Here is a 27,880-nt window from a genome sequence, read left to right on the forward strand (position 1 = left end):
CAATTACACCTAAGTCAACCCCTCTCTCTACTACCCTCTACTTTGCCCTGAGGTCTCTAGCTTTTCAGTTGGGTAATGTTCTGGGAACCTGAGTTTGAATCCCACCATGGCAGATGGTGAAATTTGAATTCAATAAAAACCTGGAATTAAAAGCCTGGTGATGACCACGAAACCATTGCTAATTGTCGTAAAAAAACTATCTGGTTCACTAATTTCCTTTAAGGAAGGAAATCTGGTCTGGTCTGGCCTATATGTGATTCCAGACCCACAGCAATGTGGTTGGCCCTCTGAACAAGGGTAATTAAGGATGGGCAATAAATACTGGCCTTGGCAAAAACTCCCACATCCCATCAACAAATAAAAAAAAAGCTGTCATCAAATGTCTGAAATAATGACATTTTCTTTTCTGGATGTTACAATTTCAAGCAACTCTTCATTTGTCTTCTGGCCTATGTATGGGATTTTTAGCATACATCTTAGTGTTCAATTTCAAAGGCCTGTATTTTCTTCTACAGATCTTTGCTTACTGGCGAGGTTTCTGAGACATACAGAAATGTGAATAGAATGTAGCACCTGAGGAGTTTCTTTCCTTGTTACAAGCTTGCGTTCTCTTGTTGACCTTGTTAGTAATGTCATAACATAAGCTGTGTGTGATGGTTGGATGTGATTTTTTTCCTGTGTGCTTAACTACCACCATTAGCCCTCTACTTGGATGGTGGGAGCAGTGGACTGACTAGCCCAGTGATGGGCAATCTAGGCTAGTGAGTGGGTCGCATGAGTGGCCCTCCTTCGTCTCAGTGGGCCCATGAATGAGATTAAGTACATTTAATGCATACTGAAAATTTCATAATGAGTTATAGAAAATGCTTAATCATTCATATATAAGTAGAACTATCATCAACTTCAAATGCTAATAGCAGAATAAATATTTATGCTTGCCTTATATCGTACTCAGTGTGGCCTCTGGTTAGATCTGTCTTCCACAAGCTTTCTTAAATTAGCACTCAGGGATGTGCAGATGCTTCGTAATTCGGCACTGAGGTTACCATCCATTGGTCTGTTGCATTTCTTGCGTTTGATGTGTTCCATAGCAAAAGAAAGTCTGCTCACATGCAGCACTTTGATTGGACGCAGAGGGAATACATGGCTCTCACAGTCAATGTTGTGTGCAATCAGAACGCACTTTGCTTTAAGTGCGTATCACTTTAGTAGTACTGGTAGGAAAAAAACTACATGGACAGAAACCAGCGGATTCTGGTAACCCTGCATGTGGGTAATGGTCAACAAAATGTCTTGTGGGGCACACTCGAAGCCCTAATGGGCCATAGATTGCCCACCACTGGACTGGTCCAATGCTTCAAATATAATTTCCACTTCATTATTGAGAAACATCAGTGCTGAGCCTTGGGAAGGATATAAAGCATATCCTTTCATATTTGGAAAACTAAGTGCTCACTATGCATTTGCCATTTTAAATAAAACTTTAAACCCCCTGCTGCCACTATTATAGGACCTTGCTGTCAGTGCTTAAGATTGGCTCTTGTAAAGATCAGCCAATGGTTGTGAATTCAGCTACAGACTGGAATTTTATTCCATCATTATTTGCTGCCTGCAGGAGGGGGGAATGGCTGAAAGGTTTGATAATTTCTGTAATTAGCATCTAGACCAAATGTAAAGCTACTTATTCCGGCACAGATGGTCACATTGTAAATTAATTGTATGTTATAGAAGTATTTTTTTTTGGTTTTTAATAATTCTATTCTTTCAATATTAGGTGTTATGGACAGGTAATGAAAGAGAACCATTTCCAGGAGCAACAATGACTGAGTGCTTCCTGCCACCAACGAGCAGTCCTAGTGAACACCGCAGGGCTGAACATGGCAGTAGCCTGGCTCGTACACCAAGCTCCGAAGAGATTAGCCCTACAAAATTCCCAGGACTGTATCGTACTGGTGAGCCTTCACCTCCTCACGAAGGCTTGCATGAGTCTGTTGACATAGTGTCTGATGATGAAAAGGAACATGCAAAGAAAAAAGGCAAATTTAAAAAGAAAGAAAAGAGAAGTAAGTAATTGTTGATGTTTCCTGGAATTGTGACATGTTAATTGGACTGTGTGTCTGTGGCATCTCTGCAGTAAAAGCACATCAGGATTGTCACTCTGGTTTGTAGTAGATGGCACCTCAGCTTAAACTAACTCTGAAATATAGGTTCAGATTCAGCTCCGAATGATGAGATCAAAGTTTCTGGTGCCTGTAGAGGGCTCTTTGTGAAATGCATTTGGCCAGCCACAACCCAGTTCTTAGAGGGCATGGACCTGCATTACAAAACTCCCTAATTCAGTACAAGTTGGAAATTAATTTGCATTGGTACTGTAGGGAGTGCAAGTTTGTGATTAGGGCTGAGGCATGATGAAGGGAGCTTTATTTTGCATCTGATTGTCCACTACTGGACCTGGGAGTGCTTGATACTGACTGGGTGCCTGAAATGGAAAGCATTTCATTTCTCAGCACTAATATGACTCATCTTGATGAGCACAAAAAATGTGGAAATTGCAATCTGCATGTAAAACCCTTGTTTTATTCCCTATTAATTTTGTGTCTCACTGTTTAGTCCTGTATTTCTTCCTTACATTTTGTATTGGAGGTTGAGAAGACCAGCTTCCTATTGATGGAAATAGGGTTTACCTGCACTAGTCAGTGTGAGTGAAACTATTCTTTAACTTGTAGTGCAGTACAGATCCATATATCTCTGTGAACTGATGCTCACCTTGAGGCTCTTGGGTATGGTACAGATAGCCTTCTGGTGTGAAGGAACTCAAGAATCCTGCAGTGCCTTCCTGGCAGAAACAGAATAAATTGGTTAGACAGGTAGCGGGAATAAGCGGCATCTGGCTTATTGTTCTTTCTCTTGTAGCTGAGGGGTATGCGGCTTTCCAAGAGGACAGCTCAGGTGATGAAGCAGAGAGCCCATCAAAGATGAAAAGGCCAAAGGGTATCCATGTCTTCAAAAAGCCTAGTTTCTCCAAGAAGAAGGAAAAAGACTTCAAGGTCAAAGAAAAGCCAAAGGAGGAAAAACACAAGGAGGAAAAGCATAAAGAAGAAAAACACAAGGAGAAGAAATCCAAAGATATAACAGCAGCAGATGTTGTTAAACAGTGGAAAGAAAAAAAGAAAAAGAAAAAGCCTGCTCCTGACCAGGAAGCAGTTCCGGTCGATACTACTCCTTCTCTCAGGCCTGTCTTTGGTGTTCCCTTGGCTGAAGCTGCTGAGAGGACTATGTTATATGATGGGATCCAGCTACCAGCAGTTTTTCGAGAGTGTATTGACTACATTGAGAATTATGGCATGAAGAGTGAAGGCATTTATAGGGTATCAGGTACAGTTTCAACTTGTTTTTGGAGTGTTCAGTACTTTCTTTGAAGCGTTTGATTTAGCTGTGAAAAAGCAGAACCATTGGCAATCTCCAAACACTTTTAAAAGAAGAATTGGGCAATGTTGAAATAATAAAGGTTCATGTTTATTATGCAAGATGAAAGTTTACACCCACAAACTGACAACAGACTATGCCCTCAAATTAACAATTACCCTCAATTTAGGTTTAATAAAGATATTGCAGATGCTAAGTGACCCGCTATATATTTCTAACATTCCTAGCCATTTATTTGAGGCAGAACTGACATTTTTCTGACTGAAGTTGTACTTGTCTTATAGTTCTTTCTGATTGACCTGAATGAAGAATGTCAGAATTTGTTCTTCAAATGAATTGACTGATATGGTGACCATCCGCTGTCCTAGACAAAATCATGGCGAACTTTGACTTATTTCTATCTAGTATGTGTAAGATTTTAACGCAAGTAATTCATTGCATTTCAATTGAGACTAGACTTATGGAGACACAGGGCATTGTAATGTGTCTCTATTAGATTTTAAGTTTAGTTCACATTGCCTTTCTTCAGAAATCCCTGATTAGTTTTTACTCTGCAGTGGGAATAGAAACTAAAGTTTTTATGGACTTATGGAAAGGGGGGATTATGAGGAGAGAGCAATATCCAAAGTCAAAGAAATCATCTTGAGTTGTACTGATAGATTTTGGCAACCTATAGCATAGTCTTGGGTACAAATTTAGATTTTTGTCTCTGCCTGCATCTGATATTGCTAGTCCACTAAAGAGTATAATGCTTGATTGGAGACAATTGAATAAGGAGCACATTCATCATTCTAGTAAATGAAAGTGCTATTAGATATAAAATTTGAAGATTTGTCTGATTCCGATGTTTTGAGTCACGCTCTGCTGTATTGTCACCTGACTTGCTATTCTATTTTTAGCTAGCTTAATTAACTATGTCAGCACTCTACAGATCCTGGTACTGAATAAAAAGAGTTCAGGTTAGGTTAGCACTGATTTAGGAGACACCCGTTGCATAAAGGTGACCAGAAAGAATATGGACTCCACATCTGCAGTAGACTTTATAATATAACTGATTTTTCCACCCGTAGCTGAGCCTTGGGCTTGTTTTGATTTTGCACAATCTCACAGTTGAGGTTTACGTTTGATGAGCCTATCATCTATTAACTACTGAATTTACAAGGAAGGAGAACATGCCCCTTTTAAAGAACACACAAAAGCATGAAATAAGAAAAGGGGGATTTCCACAGATTATGTTCAATTGGTTTTATCGTGAACTTTACTCAACTAATTTAACAACCTGTGGTAAGAGTTTCTCCCTTTCTTGCCATCTTTTCCCCAAAAGGTAGATGTACAATTTTTAAGTTATTTATATAACCTAACATTAATTTTTCATTTCTTTTGCAAGTTACTTTTTTCTCCATTTCCCAGTTGGATTTCTCTGAAATTGAACAATCTCCAGAAATGGAAAGGAGGCTAATGTGTATGATTCCTTATGGAACCATTGCTTATGCTCCTGTAACAGTTGTTACTGCAGTCTCCTGGCATCGCCCACTAGCAATGGTGTGGAAGGAAAGCAGTGCTGAAATTAGGAAGACCTACAGGATAATTTGTAAAGCATTTTAAGGGATCTTTTTTCTTCTATGTTTTTTTTCAGATTTTGTAGGTATCTGATGCAATTGCCAATATTGTGAACTGAAACCCTTTATTTTCAGGCAAACAGGATTCACCTCAGCTCCCAGCTCAGATATACCATCTCGTCCCCAGAATTCCAAGTCATTTTAGATTTTCATTGATGTTGTTCTGTGTACTTCCAACATTTTCTGTTTTTATTTCACATTTCATGCCCCAGCGATTTGTTTTGTCCCTTCACCTCACAATAAGAATCCTTGTGCCTCTGAATGTGTTTGGAACTGTTTTCAGCTACATTACCGTCTATTAAGAACTGGGTTGATAACGCCCAAAGTCTCAGGTCCCTTGCAACCTGTAAACAGGACGTTTTCATCCCATCAGTCTGGACTAAGTTCAAATTTGTCTAAGGTGAAAGGCAATGTTCCCATCTATTATGCCATAGAACCCCTCTGAAGGATTTTATATGAAAATTCATTGTCACTCAACCTCAGTAAAGAATCTGTTAACAAAGTCTTTTGTTTATTAGGTTACTAAATTTTTCCAGTATGTGGAGTCAATTTTGTTAAAATCTGTTAATATTCTCTTTTATTTGCTATCCCTCATTTAGGTACCAAATCAAAAATTGATGAATTGAAAGTTGTGTATGATCGTGAAGAGTCTCCAAATCTGGAGGATTATGATGCAAATACAGTGGCCAGCCTATTGAAACAATACCTCCGTGAGCTGCCTGAAAATGTTCTTACCAAGGAACTCCTAATGCGGTTTGAGGATGCATGCGGAAAAGGCACAGATGGTGAAAAAGTCCAGGAATGCCGACGTCTACTAAAGGAACTGCCTGTATCGAATTACCTCCTCTTTTCTTGGCTTATTATCCATATGGACCATATCATAGAAAAAGAAAGCGAAACAAAAATGAATATCCAGAATATTTCTATTGTTCTTAGCCCTACTGTTCAGGTATTGAATGATGCACTAAGTAGACTTCAGTCAGTTATTAAAATTGCTGCAGAATTTGGTGTGAATTGAGAAATGCCTGGTTGCAATTACGTTGATATTTTTCCTTCTCTTCCTTCTATTGCCTAATTTTGTGTTTTCTCTCTCCGATCTATTTGTATCATGTTCCCCAGGCAAACAAATGGGTTGGCGAGCCACTCTCAATCCAGTAGTAGCAAAATACATGATATAGGGCTGTGGTTTATTTACCCATAGAGAAGTGCCACTGCTCAGCACCCTATGGTGTTTACAAGTTTTACACTTGCTTATCTCCCACTTTTAATCCTTTCAATTTATTTATTTTACTGTGTTCAGGCGAATGATGAAAACGTGTTTATACACTTGATGATGAGTTGTGCTGCTCACGATGAGTACCCACATCTGCTACCTGTCAAGTGATGGTACTGATTTGTATTTGTTGTTTAATGGCCAGCTAATGACTTTCCTCCCGGGGTGGGGGGGTGGGTGGAGGCAAGCAGAATCCTTTGAATCGGTTTGGCTCCAAGGTGATGTACCTGCTAATGGATGAAATTTCTGGTGCAGACCTGTCAACAGAAGTTGGAATACTTCCCGCTCATTCCAGGTAACCCTGCAAACCAGTGTTTGAATGGGTAGGGTAGTTACTGTTGAACTAATGGCAGGAGACTTACCAGTGCTATATAGTGATAGATTGCATAGGTTAGATAGTTAAACTGTGGCATCTGGGTTGCCAAGCCTTGGCTCTTATCAACCTGCGTCAATGCTTACTGTACTTGGATAAGTGAGATGGCGGGCACAGGCTTTACCTACAGATGTTCTCAATAGCTTGATCTGGCTCGTGTATCTGGTCTGAGGTGTTCATAGGTCCATCTAGCAGGCCAAACAAAATATACTTCACCAATGATGAATCATTTTATTTTTAGCGGGTTGCTGATGTCAGAATTTCAATAGTGATTTGATTTCTTTTGAAGAGCTATAAAAGATAGTATTTATGACATTCTGTTGGTATTCAGCCATCTTTGTTTGAAAGGCTTTTAAGCAACCAAAGTAATAATACCCATCATTTTTGAGTAAAAGAAAAGGACTTATCTGTCCTCAGGGCACCCCAAAGTGCTTTATAGTCAATTAAGTACTTTTGAACTGTGGTCACTTTTATAATGTAGAAAATGTGGCAAACAATTTGCACATAGCAAACCCACAAGCAGCAATATGATAACGACCGGTGATCTGCTCTTAGTGATTTTGATTGATGGGTAAATGTTGGCTGGGGCATTGGAGATGTCGGAAGAACTTTTGGTGCACATAAAAAAGGAAGATGGTTGTGGTTGTTTGAGGTCAATCATCTCAGTTCCAGGACATCACTGGAGTTCCTCGGGGTAGTGTCCTAGGCCCAACCATCTTCAGCTGCTTCATCAATGATCTTCCTTCCATCATAAGGTCAGAAGTGGGGATGTTTGCTAATGATTGCACAATGTCCACCATTTGCGACTCCACAGGTACTGAAGCAGTCCCTTTCCAAATGCAGCAAGAACAGGACAATATCCAGACTTGGGCTGACAAATGGCAAGTAACATTCATGCCTCACAAGTGCCAGGCAATGACCATCTCCAATAAGGGAGAATCTAATCGTTGCCCCTTGACATTCAGTGACAGTACCATTGCTGAATCCCCCATTATCAACATCCTGGGGGTTACCATTGACCAGAAACTGAACTGGACTAGCCATATAAATACTGTGACTACAAGAACAGGCCAGAGGCTAGGAATCCTGCGATGAGTAACTCACCTCCTGACTCTCCAAAGCCTGTCCAATATCTACAAGGCACAAGTCAGGAGTGTGATGCAATACTCCCCACTTGCCTGGATGGGTGCAGCTCCAACAACTGAAGAAGCTTGACAGCATCCAGGACACAGCAGCCTGCTTTATTGGCACCCTATCCACAAACATTCATTGCCTCCACCACCAATGCAACAGTAGCAGCAGTGTGTACCATATACAAGATGCACTGCAGAAACTCACCAAGGTTCCTTCGACAGCACCTTCCAAACCCATGACCACTACCATCTAGAAGAACAAGGGCAGCAGACACATGGAAACACCACAGCCTGTGAGGTCCCCTCCAAGCCACTCACCATCCTGACTTGGAAATATATCGCTGTTCCTTGGCTGTGTCAAAGTCCAAGAATTCCCTCCCTAACAGCACTGGGTGTACCTACACCACATGGACTGCAGCAGTTCAAAAAGGCATCCACCAACGCCTCCTCAAGGGCCATTAGGGATGGGCAATAAGTGCTGGCCTAGCCAGCAACGCCCACATCCCATGAATGAATATTTAAAAAATTGCTTTATTTACAAATGGGATATGATCTCCTTGTAAAAGGTATTTAGAATGTGTTTGTTAATAAGTTTCACTGTACATGGCGTAACAGCTTATATTTGCATAGTGTCTTTGACATAAACCATCCTAAGGAGCTTCATAATTGGAGAATATTAGATAATAAGGACTGTCTGAAGGAATAGATTGAGGTGTAATTTTAAAAAGCCTATTTAAAGGAAAAGTCCGAAGTGATAAGATGGAGATTTAGGGAGGAAGGTCAGCGTGGCTGAAACTCTGTCACCAATTTCAGAATGGTAGGAGAGGAGAGAAAATGCAGGTATAGCGAGAATTTGAGAACTGTAGGGAGTCAAAGGATATATGAGGCTGTAGGTGGTTCCAGAGCAAGGAGGGATAAGATTGTGGAGAGGCTTGAAGAGCAGTTTATATTTAATACCCATGGAGATAGGGATTGAATGTACATCAATGGGGTGGTGGTGGTGGGGGGCTTCTGAACAAACAGGACTTAGCATGTGACTGGATATGGACAGATCTGAGTTTGTGGAGGAGGGTTGGCCAGAAGAAGGACATTGGAGCAATGAGCCTGGAGATGACAAAGGGACTCAAGGGGAGGAAATGGCTTCCTGTAGAATTCGTGGCAGGACTGAAAGCGATGGTTGTGTTTCTGATGTTCAGTTGAAGCAAACTGAGATTTATCAAAGACTTGATAGTAAATAGGTAGATACCGGTGACATTGAGAAAGGTGATGGAAATGTAGGTAGTAGGAGTTAATTACCAATGAGGAAGACTATTTGGCATGTCTTAGTTGCTAGCTCAGCGTTTCCAGTGTAAGTGTGGAAGCTGGCCAAGTTCCTGCGGACAATGATGTTTAAGGGCAGCATGCTGATAAAGGGACCAAAAATCATTGAGGGTCTCAAGGGATGATTTCCAGGGATGTGCTTGGATAGATGAGTAGAACCACTTAGGCCGTTCCAGGGAATTAGACGATGGAGGAGAGCTGATGAAGAAGGATGGCATCATCCATCATCTGAAATGTTGCAGGGAGTTTGAGGAAGACGTGATAATAATGGACCGGAGTCATAGACACCGTTTGTTACAGTGCCAGTTTAGTTCTGTGCATAGGAAGGAAGCCAAATTGGAGGAATTTGAATTGTGAATTATGAGCACAATGGGTTAGAGCTGAGAGGCAAAAGTGTGTCTGATGACCTTAAGAGGAAAATAAATTTGGAGATGGGGCAGTAGGTGGAGGAAACACAGATTGACCTATGCCAGTCTTAGTCAAAGCTCTCTTGAAATATTTTCATTCTGCTTTCTACAGTGCTTAGTGTCATGATTTATATTCCCTTTGGCTGACCATGGTGTGTTATTCCTCCTTGTCCTGTCTACAGTGGACAATGCTATCCTCCTCCATGGAGAGTAGGGGCTGGCTCTGAGCTAGAGTGGGTAGGAATGTGGAGAGGCCAGGAGTGGCAGGGAAAGAAAGGGCGGTAATAGACAGCTGCACTGATTGCTTCCATCCAAAGAGATGAGAAATCTGAGAATTTTGTTTGGTGCAAAATGAAGAGGGTAGGGGAAATGGGTTTGAGGTCGTGGATAGTTACATACATGGAACAATGGAGTATCTTTAGGCTGGAATAAGTAAGGGAAAGTAATCCTGACAAACACAAGCACAATACTGCGGATACTGGAAACCTGAAATAAAAACAAAAAATGCTGGAAGCACTGCTCAGGCAACACCTATGATGCTTCCAGAACTATATCCAAAGTTGTATCTTCAGGAGGCAAAATTAGGCAGGGAAGAAATGAGCACGTCCAGAACATGTACTAATTCCTGCCCTTCCTTCTGTAGATCAGCAATCGTGTGCTATACCTATTTTTCACCCATGTTAAAGAGCTGTTTGGGGAAATAGAGTTGAAGCCAGTCGTCAAACCACTTCGCTGGTCTAATGTGGCAACAATGCCAGCCTTGCCTGAGACACAAGAGAGCATTAAGGAAGAAATTCGGCGACAGGTATGTTTAGGAGCATCTTGTAAACCAAATAGAAGAAAACAGCAAAGTTGCATGAATATTATACATCACTTTTCTTTTAACTTGATGCTTTAGATTGAAGACAAACATAATTAAACTCTCTGTACAGTTTTCTTTGATTTCTCTATTTGTGTCAAGAACTGTCTACTAAACACCATCTCTGTATGTCAGCTAGAAAACCTGGCATGTTTTAAAGCAAGGAACTTAAGCTCTTCCAGTGCATCTATGAGTAAATGAATGGTTTATTACTGTACTAACCTTTACAGACCTGAAAGTTCTTAGATTTGATACTAACCTCTGTTTTGGTTTAGCCAATCTAAGATGGGTACAGTAGAGGTTACTGAAATGGGCTTTAACATTTTCAGGTTAAGAGGGAAAAATTGACTAGAATTCCTAATTAATATCCAGTGATCAATACTAGAAAGTGGCTTTACAGTACTGCTTATAGGTGTGTTGGTGTTAATTCAATTTATCTGCTAAACGCGGTGCATAGTAAAACTAAAAAATTAGCCGTAACCAAATCAGTCGTGTCAAAGATGAAGCCTGTGTGAAAGCTTAGGCAATGTTCATCTCATGGCAGCCTTCAGTTACCAATCAGTTGTACCCACTGCCTGCTCTGCCAAGTTAAGTACACCAGCCGCACTTGTACTTTTGACCTCTAGGACCTGGTGGCTGAGACCATGGGCCTGCTGGGCATCATCCCTTTACCATCTGCAGCTTGCTATCTGCTACAGCGAGAAGTTCAATAGGTTGATGGGTGGTGTGACCATCGACTAGGACTGTCCAGCCAACTCCCAGTCTTCACAGCTGCCCAAGGATTCTGACACTAACTTGGCCACTAGTGGCAGCAAGTCAGCCAGTAAGAGCTTGTGGGAGTTCTAGGGGCCCTGGGGGTGACGGGAACCGTTTGGGCTACCTGATTCACAGAAATCATGTACTGATTTAAAAAAGCAAAAGATAAAATCTGCATACGGTCACATCAGGAAGGTAACCTCGCTTCCAGGTGCGAATGGTTGATGTGAAGCTGCTCGATCTGCCTCATTTGGTCAATGTGCTTGAGCAGCACCTTTTGTAATTAACTCCCATGGTAATGACAAATGATTAGCATTATTCGCCTGATTGCTGCCTGTGACTCGTGGGGACTGTATATGGATTTTCATCAGGGTATTCTGGCATTAGCTGTGCTGACCCTTATGCAGGGTAGCCACTAGAAAATTAGTGTGGGCTAATTGGGAAATTAGAAAATTTTAACCATGCTGCAAGTAGAACTTAAAACAATGAATTTACAAGTTTTTTATTTCTTTCAAAAAGGTACATAAAATGCAAAAAATGATTATAAAAGATAAACACATTCGCAATTGTACACAATATGTATGCCTAGCATACTGTTACAGAAGTGTTGCGTAACTTGCTAACTCTATTAACTCTTTCTACTTGCCTCCTGCTGCCAGACCCCACTAACTGCCTGACCCCACTAACTGCCTGCCCTCTGTCATCTCCATCCTGCCCGCAAACTCTTGCTGTGAGCGAGGGCTCGGAAAGAGAAGTGAGTGAGCGACTGTAGAGGGATTACAAGTGGGAGAGTTGGGGAGTGAGGTGGCGAGTGGGTGAGGCAATGCATGGGAGGATAGGGGAGGGAGGTCGAAGAGGCAGCAATCGGGCAAATAATGCTAATCGTTTGTCATTACCATGGGAGTTAAACACTCAAGCACATTGACTATATTAGGCAGATTGAGCAGCTTCAAATCAACTGTCTACACCTTGCTGAAGTGAAATTACCTTCCTGATGTCTCTATATGGGAGAGGTAGTGCATGAGAGGGTTGGGGAGGGAGGCGGTGAGCGGGAGAGGCTGTGCGTGGGGGAGGGTGTTGGCGAGGGAGTGGCGAACAGGAGGGACACCCGCGCTGGAGATTGGGGAAGGAAGTATGAACGGGCAACAGTGAAGACAATTGCAGGCTGCAAACGACCCAAGGGCCACCTAGTCAATACCGTTGCCTTTATGACTCTCAAATCTGACTTTTGCTGGCCAGGCTGGCTCTTGGTCAATGAAATTGGAAGGCTGATGGCACCTATGTGTGGCTTTTGCCAATCATGACAACAAAGGTGACATGAGGAAAAGCTGTTTTATGCAGCAAATGATTACGACCTGGATTGTTCTGCCTGAAAAAGTGGTGGAGGCAGATTCAATTGTCGTTTTCAAAAGGGATTGGACAGACACCTTAGGAAAAAATATTGCAGAGCTCCAGGGAAAGGGTGGGGAAGTGGGACTCGTTAAATTGCTCTTGTGAAGAGCTGGCATGGGCCCAATGGGCCACATGGCCTCCTTCTAAACAGGACTAAAATTTGTCGGTGTAAATGTGTAAATAGTTAAACAGAATGCGATGTGAATTCTACAATGTGACCCTAAATATTTTCAACATTGAAAAATTTTCATTTATTTTAATATTCAGTACTTAGCACTGTAATGAATACTACATTGTCATGAATAAAGTGTTAGGATGTGCCAAGCAGGTGTTTCTAGCCAGGATCGGTCACTGGAATTTTGTCAAGCATAATGGTGGGCATTGCTATATGGGTTTGATGACTTTGTTTCCATTTTTTGTTTTTCTTTCTCATTACTTTTTCTGTTTTATTTCCCTTTATTTGTCTCCCTTGCTATCTCTACAGATTGAGTTAATGGAGACGGAACTTACCCATATGGCCCACAACTAAGGTTCATTATTATACCAGTATTCAAGCAATGGCCGGAAAATGGGACTGCGAGCCAAGCTAGATAGTTTTGATGGACTTTCTAATCATTTTAAGAGGAATGCGGGCACAGCTAGGAGCATCCATTCTTACAACAGAATAGTAACTTAGGGGGAAGGAGCAAGGAAATAAATCTTTGAAAAAGGCACACTTTTTTGAAAAGTTAACAGATTTAAATATAAACTTGAGCAGGCAGGATTTTCTAGTGGTGTGCCCTACTGGTGTACTAGTACTCAGCATCATGTTGATATGGGTTTTCCATTGTAAATCATCACATGGTAAATTCCCAATTTTAGTAGGTTTGTGTAGTTAAGGATAATTTTTTAATCCTTTGGCTGAAATCAAAGAGAGGTCAATATGGCTATTCTTTTTGTTATAATACTTGCACCTCTTACTGGTCAGCTCTAAATGACATTAGCAGAGGTACAGGAACCAGAATACTTGTTTCCCTCTGATTGGGATATGTGTGCTGGTGGAGCAATTAAAGGGAAATTAACATTAAAGGGCACTGGTTGTTTGGTTTTTACTGTGTGTGGACTTACTCTTTTAACTCTCTTTGTGGATTCATGTGATTGGTACAGTGCTGTCTTGAGTTTTCACTCTGTCCCTCCAGGAATTTCTGTTGAATTGCTTGCATAGAGACCTGCAAGCTGGCATAAAGGACTTATCCAAAGAAGAGAGATTGTGGGAGGTGCAGCGAATTTTAACAGCTTTAAAGCGTAAACTACGTGAAGCAAAAAGGCAGGTGAGTTTTAGTGGAACGGGGGAGACTGGCTTAGTGGCAATGTCATTGGACTAATAATCTAAGAGGCCAAGGCTAATTAATGCCCTGGGGACTCTGGTTCAAATCCCACCATGGTAGCTGGTGGAATTTAAATTTAACAAAAAAAAGTCTGGAATTGAAAGCTAGCCTCTGTGATGGTGACCAAGAAATTGTCATTGATTGTTGTAAAAAGCTGCCTTGTTCACTAAAGTGCTTCAGGGAAAGAAATCTGCTACCCTTACCTGATCTGGCCTACATGTGACTCCAGATCCACAGCAGTGTGGTTGATTCTTAACTGCTGTCTGCAATGGCCTAGCAAGCCACTCATTCAAGGGTAACAAATGCTGGCCTGGCCAGCGATGCCCACATCCCATCAAAGAATAAAGAAAAAAAAGTCCTTGCTTCAGTACTGTTTCCAGTAATAAGATATGAAGAAAAAATTTCATATATTGAGAGTAAGAGACCTTCTCGTGTGGTTTGTAATATGTTGTAATAAAACAAAGGTGTCTAGGCTTTTTTTGTGAGCCACAAATGAAGTTTAAGTCAACTTTCTGTTAATTTGCGCTTCTATAAAGCTGTGATATTAAGAGGTCTTGGCAATCTGATTTAGGACTTAACACCGCCCCCCGCAATAAAAACACCCAAACTGTTGCAAATCCTCAAGCCTGCATAGATTGAATAGGACATGTGAGTAAGTGAGAAATATAATTGCAAATAACTGAATTGCTTGGCCTTAATGGGTCAGTTTGCCAGGGCTCATAGGCTGTAGATTGGGCATATCTCCAGTAATCCTAAAGCACTTTTTTATAATACTGTAATTTTTGTATATAGTTGAAATGATTGAATGTTCAGTTATGCTCTGCATTGCAGTTTTAATTACAAAATGTTATATGTACATAAAAACTTATTTTAACTTACTTTCTCTTCTCTCTTCATTTCCCCCTACCCCTGAGTTTTCTTCTCCCCTATTGCATGGTTTTTCTTTTATTAGTTCTGACTTTCCCCATGAGGTCTCCAGCTTCTAGCTGGAAGCTGAAGGACAGTCACAACAATTCACTTCTCTGTCATGCTTTATTATTGAGTGAACTGAGTCCGCTTCCTAGGTCTTATTGTCCCCTCCCACCTCCAATCCAAACACAGCGGATGAATCTCATCTTTCATACATGGCAACCTAATGCAAGAACTGACTAAACTTCCCTAAAGCTGCAGGAAAATTTAATTTCTTCCATTTATTGTTATTTTCAACTTAGTTTTCTGGACTGTATACCCTAAGCTCTGACCATGATTCTAGGTATGCAACTGGAAAAATATATTTCCACCATTCTAGTTGATCATCTATGACCACCTTCAAACTATACACCACAAAACCTTTTCTTTGACTTCAAATATACAGTTCCCTTGACTTTCGCAAGTCTAGTTAAACAGCCACCATGTAGCACCTTTGGCAATAACCTTATCCTTAATTTATCTACACTATTGACCTCACCATCTCCTTTGACCCAAATTGAATTCCCACATCTCCATTACAAATGTTATCTCTGAGAAGCTTTCATTCCTCTTCTTTGATAAAAGAGTTGTTTTCCCCTTAATCCCAAATTTGCTGAGGACTTGAAGTGGCTTTGAACTGCATAACACAGTTCTCCAAGTGTCCTGGCCAACATTTTATTCCCTGGCCATCACCATCAAAACGGATTTAACAGGTTGTTGATCTTATTAGTATCTTAGTTAATGACTCTGAAGTGATTTGGGATGTTCTGAGGATATAAATATAACTACAACTTCTTTCTTCATTTGAATTTAAAGGTTATTTGTTCTATTGTTCTAGATTCTTCTTGAAGGTTGCTTTCTTTATTATTTCAAATTCATTGTCAAAGCACAATACTCATTTAATAATTCTGCCATATCATTTTGCCTCAGTCTGTTTTGAGTGGGTTTACCTCTCCCTTTGCCTGTATTTATCTTGATGTATCTATGAAAACATTTATAATGCTACCTGTAAGTGTCATATGCCCTCCTATGCTGTTATCATTCATCTCCTTTTGTTACTTTCAATCCTTATTTACACCAGTATTCTTTGATCTTGTATCAGCATTCTTTTACTTGTCATAATTAGTCCCATAGGTCATGCCAGCATTACTCCCTCAAGGTTTTCCACAAAATAGCACCATGAATTGTGGGCTGACAAATCCCCAGATGGACTTCACCCTAAGGTTTTGAAAGAAGTGGCTAATGAGATAGTTGATGCACTGGTTTTAATTTTCCAAAATTCCAAAGATTTGGGGAAGGTTCCATTAGTTTGGAAAATAGCTAATATAGCTCCTTTATTCAAAAAGGGAGGGAGACAGAAAGCAGGAAATTATAGGCCAGTTAGCCTAACATCTGCCATAAGGAAAATGTTAGAAGCTATTAAAAATGTTATAGCACAGCACTTAGAAAAATTCAAGGCAATCAGGCAGTCAACATGGCTTTGTAATAGGGAAATCATGTTTAGCCAATTTATTGACATTCTTTGAAGGAATCACATGCTGTGGATAAAGGGATATACTGTACTTAGATTTCCAGAAAGCATGTGATAAAGTGCCACATCAAAGGTTATTGCATGGATAGAAGATTGGCTGGCTAACGGGAAGCAGCGAGTTGGCATAAATGGGTCTTTTTCTGGTTGGCAGGATGTGATGAGTGGTGTGTCATGGAGCAGTGCTGGGGTCTCAACTTTTTACAATTTATATAAGTGACTTGGGTGAAGGGGATGAAGGAATAGTTGCTAAATTTGCTGATGACACAAGATAGGTAGGAAAGTAAATTGTGAAGAGGACGTCAGGAGGCTACAAAGTAACATAGGTTAAGTGAGTGGGCAAAGATCTGGCACATGGAATATAATGTGGGCAAATATGAAATTGTTCATTTTGGCAGGCAGAATAAAAAAGAAGCTTATCATCTAAATGGTGAGAGATTGCAGAGCTCAGATTCCGAGGAATCTGGGTGTCCTAATGCATGAATCTCAAAAGGTACAGCAGGTAATTAGGAAAGCTAATAGAAGGTTATCATTTATTGTGAGGGGGATTGATTACAAAAATAAGGAAGTTATGCTTCAGATGTACAGGGCATTGGTGAAACCACATCTGGAGTATTGCGTACAGTACTGGTTTCCTTATTTAAAGAAAGATGTAAATGCGTTAGAAGCAGTTCAGAGAAGGTTTACTAGACTAATACCAGGAATTGGGCAGGCTGTCTTATGAGGAAAGGCTGGACAGGTTAGGCTTATATCCACTGGAATTTAGTAGAGTGAGAGGTGACAATTTAAGATCCTGAGGGGTCTTGACAGGGTGGGTGTGGAGAGGATCTTCCCTCTTGTGGGAGAATCTAGAACTAGGGGTCACTGTTTAAAAATAAGGAGTTGCTCATTTAAGACAGATGAGAAATTTTTTGTGAGGGTTGAGTGTCTTTGGAACTCTCTTCCTCAGAAGGTGGTGGAAGCAGAGTCTTTAAATATTTTTAAGGCAGAGCTAGATAGATTCTTGATTAACAAGGGGTGAAAGGTTTTCGGGGTAGGCGGAAATGTGGGGTTAAGGTTACATTTAGATCAGCCATGATTTTAAAATGGCGGAGCAGGCTCGAGGGGCCGAGTGGCCTTCTCCTCCTAATTCGTACGTTCGTATGAGTATATTCCACGGCTGGTCCATAGACTCGTTCCCATCCATTTGTCAGTTCATTCCTTGTCTCTTCAAAGTTGATATTTTTTTGAGTCAAGAACCCCAAAAGCTGTGATATCACAATCATCTCATGGTCACTATCCCAAAGCCTCGCTACCGGATTGTGAATTGAATAGGTCTAAATGTTTTTTCACCTTTTCCGCATCCTTGCTAATAATTGCAATTCTTGATCTATTCATTTCCAAGATGGATGCAAATGTAGATGAGAGTAATTCCTATATGTAACAGCCTGAGGAATCTCTTTTCTCAAGTGAATGTTATGTATGATCCACGGTATAGGTTTAAATTCAATGCTCTCCTTGTAGTTTACACACCACCTCTGGCCTCCTGCTATCTGAGGATCCCTATTTGGGAAAACTGGAGGGTGAATGCTGACTGAGTCTGGAAGTTAAATGAAAGCTTTCCACTCTAGCCCAGTGCAGAGAAATATATTGCCCTGTTGGAATTTGGTGCTTGTGACTAAGTTGCAATCTGAATTCAAAAGCTGTTGTTCTCTATTTTCTCTAATCTTTGTTGAACCATTTTCTATTTTGACTGAATAGGCAATGATCTCTCATTTGCCTGAGAAGATTGTAGAATTGTAATTGAAGAATGCCTGACTGGAATCAACTAAGGAGAGATCCATGCCTACCAGAAACTATACCTAATGCATGTCATTGACTTTATCAGTTTGTTTTTATGCAATTTCAGGAATGTGAAACTAAGATTGCCCAGGAAATTGCTAGCCTTTCTAAGGAGGATGTTTCTAAAGAAGAAATGAATGAAAATGAAGAAGAAGTTATCAATATTCTACTCGCTCAGGTATACTCAATAGCGGAATAATGTTTTAATTTTATCCGGTGCTCAATTAATTTTTGGTTCCACATAGATTTTGTGTGTACTGCCTGAGTTTTAAATTATTCTTAAGCAGCTTTTAATTCACTAAAAAGGAAAGTCCCTCATTTAAAAGTGACTCATGCAGAATAAAGAAGTTAAACCTTTGTTACAGTTTGGTTGCACTTGAAATATATATTCTCATGCTTGGTATAAAGGTACCCTTCCACCAGCATGCTAACACTCCCAAAGAAGAGAAACATGGTCTTTAATATTGTTAGGAAGTAGAGATTAGTTTAATAAGTTATGTGTGTATTTGGGTGTGTTAAGAATAAGGTATGTCTTTAAGTTCAGGTTGATTTGTATTTCTGTATTTGTGTTAAGAAAAGAAGTTGAGTTTTAGTTTCACTTTAAAAGGTGCCTGCTTTCTAATGAGATTGTTACAACTCATGAAGGGAGTAAAGCAAACAAGGTAGAGAAAAAAAATCTGTGCTGTTGCTTAGCTACAGGAGTCCAGAGAGGGACCTACACGCACACAGAAAAAAAGCAGCAGTTTGAGTTTGGTTGAAAGCAGCTCGGTTTTGAACTGCTTTCAGTTGAAAGTTCAGTTGGAAGCAGCTGCCAAGGGAGTCCGGACAGGAAAGGGAGAGATAGCATGTCCCAAACTGTAGTTAAAGCCAAGACTCCAGAGAAGCAGTCTACTGGGAGAGGGACCTGGAGAGAGAACAGGTTTCCCAAAAGAACCAAAAGGTCTCAAGGCAATGGAGTGAGACAGAAAGGAGAGGTTCCAAGAAGACCTTCTAGTCAAAGGAAGAGCAGGAACCTGGAAAAGGTCCTGTTCTGTGGAAGTGACATTAAGGAGCTGAGAGGAAGGCTTCAAGCTTAAAGGGAGAAAGCTGCAGGAAGCAGATTTAAAGCGATTAGGGTGTGCGAGAAGCCAGAAGGCCCAAGGAGACAGCTGAAGGCCTGTAACTCTTTGCTACGGGCATGTGAAGCAGTGGTGTTCTGTTGACGGCTGAATCAGTGAGTGAGTGCGTGGAAGAAAGCTTGAATGTACGTGGTGATCCGGGGAGAGGAACATCGGAAGGAGAGTTCAAAATCCTGGAGGTGGACCCTTGTGGAAGGCGTCTGAGAGAAAGCATTGAGCTCTTGGAGAGTGGATCTGGGAAACCCTTGTGTGAAAGACGGAGTTCAGTGAGACTGGCTGGCTCACAGTGTGCAAGAACATCAAGGCAACAAGGGGTGACTTTAACTATCCCAAGATAGATTGGAATAAAACTAATGTACGGTATGTGGTCTAAGTGGAGAACACTTTTTAGAATGCATTCAGGGCTGCTTCCTACATCAATATGCTTTTCATCCAACAAGGAAAGGAGCATTGGTTCATTTAGCTTAGGAAATGAAATAGGGCAAGTAACTGATGAGAATAGAACAACTGGGAGGTGATGGCCACAACATACTTCAGTGGAAGGGCAGGAAGGATAATGAAAAGTGAAAGGTGAAGATGTTGGGCTAGAAGAAAGGTATTTTAGTGAGAGGAGAGAGAATCTGGCCTAAATTAATTGGTAAAACGGTTAGAAAACAGGTCAATAGATCCGCAATGGCCAGTTTTCAAATATGAGACAGCAAGAGTACCAAATAAATATGTTCTGTTGGGAGAAAAGGTGATGCATCAAAGAATTGAGCTTCATGGGTAGAAGATTAAGACCAGATTAAAGCAACCTTTGAGGAAGCTGATACTAAAGTTAGGGTTAAGCATACCAAAGAAAATCATGACGGGGGGTGGGGTAAAGCAAAGTGTAGTGGGAGAGATAAAAATGAAGTTAAGGCTAAAACAAAATATGAAAAAGGCTAGCAGATAATCTAAGTAGCAGTTTTATAAGCATATTAAAAGTCTAAGAATAGTTAAATAAAAGATAAAAGTGCCCATTGATTAATTAGGTTGTCCAATTATGGAGAATGCCGATATGACAGATAAATCAAAATTGTGCATTGGTTTTTACAAATGATTAAAAAAATTCTAGTGTACTAGAAAAAGACATGCAACCGTTTCTAAATGATACTATAGAAAAAGAATTGGTTTAAAATGCTTTTTGTTGTCACGGCAGATACTGGAAATCTGAAATATTTTACTTTTGCCCTTGTATGAAGTGCTGGAGAACCGCAGTGCCTTTAGAATTATACTTTGCAGTACATTATTGCCTTGAAGAACAGAGAAAGGGGTAGAAATGTGGTTTCAATTTATTAAGTGTTAAAGCTTCCATTAATTTAATCACTGAAACATTCAGGATATGCCATTCTGCGGCATACTGTGGTACATTATATTCAAGGCACTTAGCCAATGAGACTATAGTTTTTCACTGTCACTGTTTTGACATGGCTCAAGAGTTGCTTTAGTTCTCATATGGAAAGGTTGTTTTCAAGGAGAATGAAATCCTGACAGAGCAGGAGGAACTGGTGGCCATGGAGCAGTTTTTACGGCGACAGATTGCATCCGAAAAAGAAGAAATTGAACGCCTTCGAGCCGAGATTGCAGAAATACAGAGGTGAGTGAAGTTAAAGTTTATACAGAGAGCATTACTTGAGAACTTTTGTATGGGTGAGGAGTATTAAGGAATAACCTTTTGTATTAAGATCCCCATATTGTCTATTGAGCTTTTATTGATTGTCTGAGTTGAAGCAGCTCTTGGTTACGTTTGTGAAGTGATTGATTGCCTCATTGCATTTTGGCTCCCATCTCAGGAGAGTAGCCAATCTAGATTGCTCTGATTTAGTGACATATGATATTTTCTTCCTTTTCTAGTGAATGATAATATCACAATATTGCATTTATATAATTCCCTGAGAATTCCTAAATTATGGACTATTTTCGAAGTGCAGTCACTGCTAAGACTGCACATTTATTTCAAGAAAAGTGGATGGCATTTTGAGCAGCCAAAACATTTGCAAAATAAACCTTTCCCTAACCTCTCCTTGTAACGGTTTTAAGGATCAAAGAACCATTAAAGAAATGAGGCCGCTCAAATGAGCATTTTAGATGATAAAATAGCAGTTCCTGCAATAATTGAGAGTGAAAGAAAGCCTTATTCTTAATATGAAGCAGTTTTGAGGAACCAATATGCATTAAAAAAAATGCAGGGGTTGAGGGTGCTTAAAATTAATATCCAGGACTGGATGTACCCCAGATTACTGAGGGTGGACATTGAGGGAATAATAGAGGGATTACCAAGGATTTTTTCACTTCATTAGAGACTTGTACTTTTTTCAAAATCATAGCAGTGATGGGTGCATTTATATAGTACCTTTAATTAGAAAAATGCTTCACTGACTTCTCGACGGTTTCCTGGCCAATATTTATCCTCAGAGAACACCACTAAATCAGAATATCTGGTCGTTATCACGTTGCTGTTTGTAGGACCTCGTTAAGTGCAAGATTGGCTGCTGTGTTTCCAACACTATAAAGGGTGCACTTCAAAAATAATTAATGGGCTGTAAAGTCCTTTGGGCTATCCAGAGGCTGTAGGAGGTGTCATATGCATGCAAGTTCTTTCTTTACTATTTTAATTTTACAGAAAGGAACCGAGCCACAGGTATCTTTATTACTGAGATTGGCCAAGTTTAGTCAGAGCTGGGTTTTAAGGAGGGTCTTGAAGGAGGAGAAAGCTGTTGAGAGGTGGAAGAGGAGAGAACTTGAGAGTGTGGGGTCTAGTCGGCTGAAGGCAGTCAGCACTGGCCAGCCTAAAGGAGGGGGTGAATGCACAAAATGAGAGAAATGAAGACTTGATAGCTAGAGTATAAAGGGAAAGCAATTAGATGGAATTGATGTAGAGAAAACACAAAAATGGGACTGTAAAATGGTATTCTACTTTAAACATTCTATGCTTCTATTGCTTTTTGCTTCACTTAGTGACAGCATCCAGTGTTAACCCTTCATTGAAATATAGCCATTCTGTGTTTACTATTGCAACTAAGATTGCGCCAAGTAATTGTGATTCAAGAAAAGGTAGGGATTTAAGATTATGAGGCTAAGAAACAGCCAATAAGTCCACCCTGCACCTGTTTGACATTCCCAGCTGGAAATCCTTTCCTATTTCAAATCCACATCCCTGTTAAATTAGGAAATCAATCCAATTCACTTTTAAATAATTCGGCTGGTTTGGTATTTACTGCACCTGGCAGCACCTCCATCTTTTTCAGTCGTATCCCTTGCTATCCCAGCCTTGCTGGTGGAGGGTTCCAATTCAGAAATCGTGTGGGTCAGATATCTGACTTTACAGTTGGCAGCACAATTATTGAAGACATGACCTAGGAACCAGAACAGTTAAACCCATTTAAAATACCATGCCCTAAAATAAAGTTACTACAAATGTGGCTTACTTCAACGTAAGATGAGATGTTTAAAATGCTTTTTCTCCTTCTTGCTACTTAGTCGACAGCAACAGCATGGACGGAGTGAAACTGAGGAATATTCCTCTGAGAGTGAGAGCGAGAGTGAGGATGAGGAAGAACTGCAGCTCATCCTGGAAGATCTTCAGCGTCAAAATGAAGAGTTGGAGGTAAATTATATCATTAGATTTGTAATTGCTCTAACAGGAGCTGTTGAATCTTGTGGACAGCATAGCTAATGAATGGTACGGTAGTAAATTCTTACAATTAGACAACTTCCATATTTGTTTTACGTTGAGACCATTGGCGTTCCAAATATTCATAATTCTTGTATTTCAATTTTATATGTTTTTCATTTCAGCAGCTAGCAAAAGGGAATACTGGAGTGATAGTAATTAGTGGGACTCGCATAGAATATGGCTACTTCCTCCGAACACTGCAGTCAGTGTGCTTTGTTTTCTGACTAATTGTGGCCTTGAAAATTAGTCATCAATAAATACTTAAGGCAGTATATGTAGTTCACTGTTCAACTGCTGAAAATAATAGATGTACAGAATTCTACAGATAACGCGATAAACCTGTGGACTTATTTTTATTCATTCATGGGATGAGGGCAGCGCTGGCTGGGACAGCATTTATTGCCCATCCCTAATTGCCCTTGAGAAGGTGATGGTGAGCTGCCTTCTTGAACTGCTGTAGTCCACCTTCATCTAGCACCTCCCAGATGTACATTGAGAATTATGGTAGCCAAGCTTTCACTGAACTATGTTTTACCCACACAGGCAGTATATGTTTTCATTAATTTCTGCCAATGACCGGGAAGGCGTCAGGAACAGTTGCGCATTCGCACTCAACCCACACTACGGGCCCCCAGCACATGACTGATGACGAAATTTTGATCGGCATCAATTTCACAAGCACATAGAGAAATGTAATTTGCTGGCAACAGGTCATCCCAGTTCCCAAACTGGCGGTTGTCTTATAAGGATAGGTTGAACGGGCTGGGCTTGTTTCGAGTGGAGTTTAGAAGAGTGAGGGGTGACTTGATTGAATTATATAAGATCCTGAATGGTCTTGACAAGGTGGACATGGAAAGGATGTTTCCTCTTGTGGGTGAGTCCAGAACTAGGGGGCACCCTTATAGGACAGAGATGAGGAGAAATTTTCTCTGATGGCTGTGCGACTTTGGAACTCTCTGCCTCAGAAGACAGTGGAGGCAGGGTCACTGAATATTTTTAAGATAGAGGCAGATTCTTTTTAGGCAAGGGAATCGAAGGCTATTGGGGGTAGATGAGGATTTGGAACTCAACACAAACAGATCAGCCATGATCTTATTGAATGGCGGAGCAGGCTTGAGGGCCGAATGGCATACTTCTCCTATCTCATATGTTCATATGATCTCAATCTCAGTGAGGTTTTGAGAATGTTGTCTCTCTCAATTAAATCCAGTGTGTTAAGGCTTTGTGCAGGGAGCTTCTACACAGCCCAGACAGCTTATTTGGTGGATAATAGGACTCTTAATCCCAGGGTCATCATTTCAATCAGGTTCATCATTTTTCTTAAATATTTTTACGAAAATACACTTTTATTGATATATTACCAAATAGTGTCCTTAATATTGCGATGAATTTTCCACATTGGAAGAAGAGGATATCATTTACTGACATGTCTTAATTATGAATCCTCGTCACTACTGAATCCTCAGAACCATGTTTTACAGATAAATGATAGGTGGGCTAGATACAATAATTTGCAATTGGTTAAAGACTGCACAGACCTAAAAATGGGTAACTTGAACTTAATTGTTAGTCTGCATCAAGCCAACTTTTGTTTTAACGCTTGCAGCTGGAACTATGATACAGTAACTGAGGCTGGGATTTTCCGTGCCTGCTGGTATCGGGCGTGTTCGGTGGCGTGAGCAGACAATATGGCGGGATCGGCTTCACAATGGCGTGAAACCAGTTTGCAATTACCCGCTCAGCCTGCCTATGACAGGCCGCGTTTCCTGCCATTGGACATTGGGAACTTCATTGTAATACATCAGCATATCATTATAAGGCCAGCCTGCCGGACTCGCGTCCCGCCACCCCGCGTGGATCATCTGCCCACGTCAGTGGAAAAACATGACGCGTTTCACAACAGCACATAACCGACGTGTACTTGGTGGGCTGCACTTCACTTGGGACTTCAAAGTTTGTTTGCCTGTATTGCTTTGGTCAGCACTCTGTCATCAGCGCCAGGCTTCACAGAAAGCACCACATCACTTTTAAGGGGGCTCATGGGTAGGCTTCTGTCTACCAGATCAGCCATTTGTGGGTGGCTTTTCAATGGCTGGAGGGCAAGGTTTTGCTTGGGGAAGGGGGAGAAGTGGCCTTAGGTAAGGGAAGAGCTCCAGGATGAGAGTTGTACTGAGGAAGGAGGGTATCCCAGGCTGTGTGTGTGGACACATGTTGATTTATGTAAATGACCTCAAAATGGTGATGGCTGAGGAGGCAGTCTCCAGAGGAGATGAGGCCAGATGGACATGTGAGGGCATGTGAGAGAGCTTGGGTAGTGATGTCCCTTGAGCTGGCAGTGAGTGAGATGCCAGTGAATGTGTGATGGGTTTGTGTGTATGAGTTTAGAGTGATGAGATGGTTGCCATACCCTGGCTGCACAGATGAGATCATTCGTCCTCTAACTGCATTGGATGCCCAAGCTCTTCTGTGCAGCATAAAAGCAAAATACTGTGGATGCTGGAAATCTGAAACAAAAACAGAAAATGCTGGAAAAATTCAGGTCCAACACCATCTGTGGAGAGAAAAACAGAGTTAACGTTTCGAGTCTGACTCCTCTTCATCTGAAGAAGAGTCATATGGACTCGAAACATTAACTCTGTTATTCTCTCCACAGATGGTGTTAGACCTACTGAGTTTTTCTAGCATTTTTTGTTTTGTCTGTTCTGTGCAGCATTGGCACTGACCACCGCTACCACAGCCTGCCATGCTGGATTGGTGTACTGCTGCCCATCCTGCACCCAGAGGACACCATGCTGGGCCTCCACGGCATCTAAATGGCATTCCAGTGATACACCATTAAACCTGGGGGCTGTAGCCTTTTTGCCTTTCATGGACATCTCTGCCGTAGTCGTGGGCTGGAAGCACGGCAATGTGTGCGCATGGCTGGACTTTAAATATGGCGCCGGCGTGATGAAGTGGTGAGGTGATGACGTGGCCGGCGAATGAGAGTCCGCCCGCCATGGAAACAGCGCGTTTCCTGGGAATGCATAAGTAATACAGTGGGTTTGGGATGAAACGTTGTGTTAAACTGACATCGCCACCTGGTGGGTAAAACGTCATTTTACCCACCTGCTGCTGCACTTAGTGCAAATCTGGGAAGATTCCACCCTGAGACTGCAACTGTGCATGTGCAGGAAGTGCTCCCTCTTGTGTTGTGGTACAAATAAACATAACCATATATTTGTGGCAATTGGTTGGAGGTTATTTTTGCAGCAATAGTTATAATCCGTAATTTTTTTTTGCTCAGAAAGAAATCTCTAAAGGATTGCTTTTAAATTTCACTTATGAATTCCATCAGTTGTGGCTAAGGCAGTTTAAAGCTCACTGTTTCTTCTTTTGTTAGGTGAAGAACAACCACCTGAATCAAGCAATCCATGATGAACGAGAGGCCATCATTGAGCTGCGAGTGCAGCTTCGACTGTTACAGATGCAAAGACTGAAACGAGAGAAACAGACTCAGGAAGATGCAGAGGAACTTGGAGAGAATGCCACTAGTGCTCAGCAGCACAGGGATGTTGTGAGCGATACAAGAATTGCGCAGGAGCAGCCCAAATCTGTGAAGGAAACATTGAAACCCTCTCCAAGCAAAGATCGTAAGGAGACCTCGATTTGAAGAACTCTGCACGATTTGTCACATTGCAGCTGCACTTAACAAAACTCTGACCAGAAAGCTGTACAAGCAGTGAACTGTAACAACAATTGTTAAGTTCCTTTCCTACAGTTCATTTTTGGTGAATGAAAGTTACAATATCCCAAGTATAAAGTTAAAAGCCATGAGGTGAAGTGGTGTTGGTAAGCACATAGAAGGCAAATCTTTTGAGTTTTTTTTTAATGGATATAGAGGTTTTTGTTTTGTTACAAAGAACTGTGAAAAGTGTCCAGGCCACTTTTTGTTTTGTAATTATGCATGTGGAAAGTACTTTATTTTAAATTGAATTTTCCCTATTAAAAGAAATCTATATTTCTAGCTGAGGATCAGTCAGTGCCAGGAATGATCAGGATAGAGGCCTTTAGTAAACATTAATAATAAATACAGATGAGTGATTTAACTGAATTGTCATCCAGTGAGCAAAGTTGATAAATGTTACAAGCTTGTCAGTAACCTGTCTTTATTTTATATCTTAGTATTTATCATTCATTAAAATGGTTGGAGGATATTTGCATAGATCTCACAGTAATACCGACCTGATTGTGTCCTGGACTTCTGATAACTCCTGCTTTTGTACAGTTGTTTGCACTGATCCATAATTTAAAATAAAAATAACAAAATGCCCGTATGTGCACATACATGTGTTGAGAACATTCCAGAGTGACTCAAGGCTGTTGTGAAGCATCTTTCGGCTCTGGATTGCCGAGTTTGTTTTATTAATGCAAATAATCTCAGCTCAATCATTCAAGTGCCATTACTTTGAAAATTGTTGCCACTAATGACCAAGAGACTGTCTGGTGCAAATGTCATGACAGGTTAACCTTTCATCATCACTTAACTAGTCATAGTCTATGTGCTATTAAAACTCTGGGAATCTGCCTTCAAAAAGTAGATTCTGTGTGTAATCAATTCATTACCTGCTGAATAAAATACCTTTTTACTTAATTTGTTTTCTATAGACTGTGGGCACTGATCTGAAGTCAGCTATATCCCAAGGGTCAGATTTTCACAGCACAAGAGTCATCCTATTGCTTGACCCTTTCTCTTTTCTGTGTATTTATATTGCTAGTTTGTTGAAAAGATGAAGTTCTAATAATTATTTATGATACAGATACTGTTGGCCTGGCTGGGGTTTATTGTCCATCTCTGGTTGCC

General features: G+C 40.8%; 1 protein-coding gene across 1 annotated transcript in view; it reads left to right on the forward strand.

Moving 5' to 3' along the window:
• ralbp1 (ralA binding protein 1) overlaps window positions 1-27,670 on the forward strand; it is a 36,327-nt gene extending 8,657 nt beyond the window's left edge. The window contains exons 2-10 of the mRNA XM_078541005.1: window positions 1,775-2,063; window positions 2,914-3,375; window positions 5,645-5,994; window positions 10,195-10,356; window positions 13,737-13,868; window positions 18,290-18,400; window positions 20,837-20,958; window positions 22,842-22,968; window positions 26,420-27,670. Of these exons, the coding sequence (XP_078397131.1) occupies window positions 1,820-2,063; window positions 2,914-3,375; window positions 5,645-5,994; window positions 10,195-10,356; window positions 13,737-13,868; window positions 18,290-18,400; window positions 20,837-20,958; window positions 22,842-22,968; window positions 26,420-26,689 (1,980 nt within the window). The 5' untranslated portion in view covers window positions 1,775-1,819 and the 3' untranslated portion in view covers window positions 26,690-27,670. The remainder of the gene's footprint in view (window positions 1-1,774; window positions 2,064-2,913; window positions 3,376-5,644; window positions 5,995-10,194; window positions 10,357-13,736; window positions 13,869-18,289; window positions 18,401-20,836; window positions 20,959-22,841; window positions 22,969-26,419) is intronic.
• The last annotated feature ends 210 nt before the right edge of the window (window positions 27,671-27,880 follow it).

This window comes from Cetorhinus maximus, chromosome 4 (genome assembly GCF_964194155.1).
Source record: "Cetorhinus maximus chromosome 4, sCetMax3.hap1.1, whole genome shotgun sequence".
Classification (NCBI taxonomy): Eukaryota; Metazoa; Chordata; class Chondrichthyes; order Lamniformes; family Cetorhinidae; genus Cetorhinus; species Cetorhinus maximus.